Genomic DNA, 5,576 nt, shown 5'->3' on the forward strand with positions numbered 1-5,576 from the left:
CCATGTATATTTTAACTTCCGGAGATTTGGTAGGATTAATTGGCTTGTCACCCAAGACACCTCCTGTATATATTGTAAACGACTTCAATGAATACAATTGAGTTGCATCCAATATCTTTCTACAATCTGCACCAAGTGCCTGTAGCGAGATGGCAAAAACCTGCACCGGGAGCTTATAAATTGAGCATTGATGCTTCTGTTTCTTTGAAGATGGAAGTGGGGCGATTGTTGTAATTCTGTGGAATTCTCGGGGAGAAGCTGTGGCTGGGGCGTCGGAATTGATCGATCATACTCCAATGCCCAAATTGTAGAATCTTTGGCTCTTCGGCGAAGTCTTAAATTACTCGATGAGGTCGGTTGTACCAAGGTAGTGGTGGACTCGGATTGTCTTGAGTTGGTTGAAGCGTGCAGCGAGAAAAATGACATAGGGTGTGGCTAGGTCTCAGTTGACTGAGACTTAACCAAGTCTCAGTCAAGTGATGTAGTATGTAAGAAGAAAAAAGATAAACTGAAAAGAAATTTCTTGCATGAATCTTCATGCAAAATCAAAGGAAGACAATATCGACTGAGACTTCTTTATATCTCATTCGGCTGAGACTTCGGAAAATTGAATGAAATATCCTTATGCGGATGTCTTAATAGATTGCTTTCACCTAGCACACGGTATTCCCGCAATCTCATTTACGCACTGTCCCAGGGAAGCGAATGGTTTGGCACACTTCCTTGCTACGCATTGTTACGACTCTAAAACCAGCTATGTTTGGGTAGATGAAGCTCCCGGGTTTTTATTATTGCTTGTAATACTCGCTACAACTCTGCCACAGATTAACTAAGCCATGGGGCTTTCCCTTCAAAAAAAGTGGACACAATCAAATTGCCTGTTACTACTGCCACACTAAAAAGGAAAAGAAAAGGAGCACTCCTAGGGAAAAAGATAAAGGAGATGCAATTAGGATTAAGCCAATGTATATACATGTTCTCCAATGGGAGAAAAAGAATGATTTGTCCACAACAAGAGCGTACTAGTATATACATGTTGTCCAATGGGGAGAAAAGGAATGCTGACTATGTATGGCATGACCTGAATGCTGTCAATGAGGAAAACAAAATGTTGTCTGTCCTTTTCGGTAGATGTACCAACAACATCAGGTTACTTGGGAGTAGTATTACAAATTCTCCAATGGGGAGTAGTATTACAAGTTCTCCAATGGGGAGAACTACAACAGTGTGTGTTAAAATCCTGACCAAGCGTTCCATGACCTGAAACTTCTATCATCCTTTGGTTAGTACTATATGGCAACCGCCATTCTATACAGTATACAGTCCCTTCATTAGTATTTGACAATCGGCCTGCCTTCCTGCCCTAGGCATCACCTGAAGGGCTCTCTCGAAACTAGCTATCTTACTCTTGGCGGCTGCCTCTTCTTGACTCTTCATATCATCTTTCCTCTCTGCATCTTCTATCGCCTTTTGCATCTTCACTACGGTTTCAGTTCTCTGCTTCTCCAACTTCTTCTGCATTTAGTTCAGACACAACAAAAATGTGAAACTGCGGGTGCCATGCTACCAAATGCAAATATTCAATGCGTGAACTGAAGTATACCTCAGTTTTTGCCAGTTTATCCCTGGCCCATGTAAACTTATTCTTCTGCCATTCATCGATCTGGGCTTTCAGCCTAGTTGATTCAAGTAACATCATAAGTGCTCTGTCCAGAGAAATTACAAAGAGTTATCCTTTTGTAACACACAAATCTAATTTTGTTAACATCATGGGTCAGCTCGATTTTTCATTTCAACAAACTAGACAGCCACAAGTCACGAACAGTCATGTCTGTACCAACAATCAGGACCATGCTCTTCTGTTTAATTCCAATGTAAGATAGAGTTTAGCGCAGAGTGTTCCTTTATGATAATATCATGCTACATATGATCGTTTCCCAAGCCATTTAATTCCTAGTCATCATTGGCTTAATACAACTATTCTTGTTATATGTCAATTTTGATGCTGAGCAACTGCTAGTTAACTATTCTTCTGCCATTGATCTTTCTGATTCAGCCTAGTTGATTGAAGTACTATCACAAGTGCTCTGTCCAGATAAGTTACAAAAACTAGTATCTTAGATAAACAATTCTTGATTCTGAGCAACTCCCTAGTTAACTGCTAACAAATGCATGTTAAGAGGTTATGATAAAAGATGAGATAAGAGGGATTACTTGTCAATGAGCTTTGAAACCTGTGCATCCTTCCAGGCAACCAACTTGGCGTGGACAGCATTTTCCTTATGTTTCATCGCAGGGCCCTCATAGACACTATCAGACCCGAAGTTCCAATCACGAGCTGAAACAATACAGAATTTGTCTCAAATCCATGTTCTGCTGAAAAACTGACAGGTCTCAAGAGATTTAAGCCAATACCTGAGGATACACGACATGACATGGTATCATCCTGCCAGGCTTTCTGATCCACTGCCCCATCTTCCTCTGCACTTACTTTAGGCAATCTCCATTCATTGACAGCATCAATTGCTTCCATGCGCTTCCCATGGTAATTATGTGAGGAGCGAGCTCGGCGCATCAATCTAGCTGGCGTGGCCTTGTGGACAAATTTTGGAGGCCCTCTATTGGATCCGTCAACTGCATAATTCAAGTCAAGTAAATCAATTAAACATGACATGCAAGAAAAATGTCAGGCTGATTTATGAAAGGGGTAGGCAGACAAAAGGCAGAACCTCTCATATCCGGCAGAGAAGGGTGCCTGGGAGTCTGTAGTCGGATGTTTCGTGGCATAGAGAAACACTTGACCAAGTCCTCTCTCGTTGGTAACCTCCCTTGCTCTTGTTCCTGAGGTAGTTTGGCTTATTAGCACCTCCCATTTACTTATGAAATATCAAATGAGCAGAAAGCATAAGTAGGTGGATACAAAACAGGAAGCAACATGTAAAAATGGAAGGAACCAGACACCCAATCATCCTAATCTGGTCGGTTGATCAAATAAATGCAACGATGGTATATGATTGAGACGAGATTACTTCAGTTTTTTGTTCAATCAAGATCCAGCAAGCAGAAATTTAGCAAGAAGCCTTTTCTGCTGGGTAGTTAACAGCAGTTAAGAATTTCCAATCGATTCCTGGAACAATTATCAATCAAGAATCCAGTTAAACTTCAATCCAATGTTCAGAAATCGAGGACTTCATTCCTGGGAGCAATAAAAGAAACCGAACAGTTCCATCCAAGAAACTACGTCTGCTCCTAGACTTAACACAACAATCTCGATGTATCTCAGTATCTAGCAGAGTTTACATCAGTATCTAGCAGAGCTAACATGTAATAATTGGATGGAACCAGACACCAAATCATCCTAATCTGGTTGCTTGATCAAATAAATGCAACAATGGTACGACTGGGATGAGATTACACCAGTTTTTTTGTCCAACTCAAGATTCAGCAAGCAGAAATTTAGCAGCAAGCTTTTACTGCTCGGTAGTTAATAACAATTAGGGATTTCCAATCGATTCCTGGAACAATTATCAATCAAGAATTCAGTTAAAATTTAACACAATGGGGCCTTCGTTCCTGGGAGCAATACAAGAAACCGAACACATCTGCTCCCAGACTTAACTCAACAGATTCGATGTATAACTGCACTGAAAATCAAGAACCTAGGACCTTCGAATATCTACTTCTCAACCGATAACCTGTCAGGAATAACACGCCAAATTCGATGTATCATAGCAGAGTTCAACAAGTGCACGGAAAATTAAGAACCTAGGACCTTCGATTACCTACTTCTCAGCCAAGAACCTGTCACGAATGACGCGAAAGAGCACCAAGAACACGGAAACAGACCTGCCGTGACGCGACGATGGGGCAGCATACGGGCGACGGGGTCGCCGGGGGGTGCGCGATGAGGGGGGCAGCGTTCCAGGGGGCGCAGCTTCCGTGGGAGGACGACGGGCGGCGGCCGTAGGGGCCGCCGCGCCCGCCACTTGCTGCCGCGGCGAGCAGCACCTGCGTGCTCCTCCCCGCGGACGCCTCGGGCTCGTTCTCCTCCGCGTCCGCGGCTGCGCCGTCGGAGCGGGCGCGGGAGGAAGCCGAAGAGATTCGGGGGTCGGAGGTTTGCTCGCCCACGCAGGGGAGCAGGAGCCGGAGGAGGTCGTCGATGCGGCGCGTGTTGATGCAGCCGCAGGAGGAGATGGCGACCATCCCCAGCAGAGGATCGAGCCGGTTGCCCTGGACCCGCTGGTGGGCGTCCAGGGCCTGTAGCGGAGGCGCGCGCTGGAGTGTGTCGCGCGCGCCGCCGCTTCCGCCGCCTATCGGCGACGCAGCGCCCGCAGCATGTCTCCGGCTGCGGCGAGGACGAGCATCAGGAAAACCTCTGCGAAGAGGAGGTCCGGAGGAGGAAACATGATAAGGAGTGGGTGGGAACTCATGAAACCAAGAAGTGCAAGGAGGAGGAAGAGGCAGGTGCGCCATTGCGGCATTTCGCCGAGCGCACAAGCGGGAAGGAATCGCGCCAACGAAGGAAGGGGAAATTTTGGGAGTGGTGGACGGGGCTTCGGGTGAGGGGCTCCGGGAACTTTTGTGGTAGCCGGCCGGGTACGGGGGGTTCTATTTAACGGAAGCCCCTATGTGGTGCTCTTTGCCACAAATTGCTGTCGTTTCGCACAAACGGAGCCTGATGGGCCGGCCCATTGCCCGGATGCTCTATCATCCACTCACTCGAAGCGAACGACCGTTGGTGTCTGCTCCTGCAGCGCGCCATATTAAAAGAAGGGTAGGCGACGCCCGCCCAGCATCAGATCGTCCACGCATCGATGGCCTAGATAGACACGGACTAGCTTATTGCTACCACCTTCCCCTTACCACACGCGCGCACGAAAAACGTTCAGGTCGTGGTCGCCACCGTCATAGCGCTAGACCATTTTCCAGCCGCTGATGGATGCCGGTGACAGAATCTAGCTTCTAGGCGTGTCGTGGATGAGATATCGGTGTCAATGGTACGGGTAGCAGAGGAAAAAATGGGAGCGATGCGGCTAGAGAGGATAAGGTCACGGGGGAGAGGACGGTTGCCTGGACCCCCCCCCCCCCCTGCCACCGCCGCCACATGGCGCTCGTGGATAGGGAGAGTGGCTGCATGGGCCCGGATGCAGCATTGTGTGCCAAGGAGACCGAAGCAATTCCTAGCCAGTCGCCTGGTAGGAATCATTTAAGCTAATAGCAACATCAGATCTTGATAACAAACACCGAACATTTTTTGGAAAAAGTGAATATTTCTTAGAATGCTAAAATTTTGCAAAGTTGTAAACAAAAAAATAAACTCGAACATTTTTCAAAAAAATTAAACCTTCAAAAGGAAATAAATTCTTTTCAAATTTTGAACATTTTTTCAAAAACTAGGAGGTAATGTAGCCGACATTTTTTTGAATTTTCTATCCTTTTGAAAAAATAAAAAAATAAATATGGTTTTTTCTTAAACTGGGAGGCATTGTAGCGAACATTTTTTTGATTTATTAACATTTATTTTAAAAACACAAATTCTTAATATATTTTTAAATGCGAACAGTTTTTGAAATACT

General features: G+C 45.5%; 1 protein-coding gene across 2 annotated transcripts; it reads right to left on the reverse strand.

Annotated features, from left to right (window-relative positions):
• Positions 1-929: 929 nt before the first annotated feature.
• Positions 930-4,566, reverse strand: LOC123141870 (uncharacterized). 2 transcript variants are annotated; one of them, XM_044560937.1, is made up of 6 exons: positions 3,847-4,566; positions 2,730-2,841; positions 2,416-2,634; positions 2,215-2,338; positions 1,604-1,676; positions 930-1,515 (listed from the first exon to the last, which is right to left on the reverse strand). In XM_044560937.1, the coding sequence occupies exons 1-6, from the start codon at positions 4,471-4,473 to the stop codon at positions 1,309-1,311; spliced, it is 1,362 nt and encodes a 453-aa protein (XP_044416872.1). In that variant the 5' UTR covers positions 4,474-4,566; the 3' UTR covers positions 930-1,308. The 2 variants fall into 2 exon arrangements, with proteins under 2 accessions (XP_044416872.1, XP_044416871.1); XM_044560936.1 differs by having other exon boundaries at positions 1,604-1,706.
• Between the last annotated feature and the right edge of the window lie 1,010 nt (positions 4,567-5,576).

This window comes from Triticum aestivum, chromosome 6D (genome assembly GCF_018294505.1).
Source record: "Triticum aestivum cultivar Chinese Spring chromosome 6D, IWGSC CS RefSeq v2.1, whole genome shotgun sequence".
Classification (NCBI taxonomy): Eukaryota; Viridiplantae; Streptophyta; class Magnoliopsida; order Poales; family Poaceae; genus Triticum; species Triticum aestivum.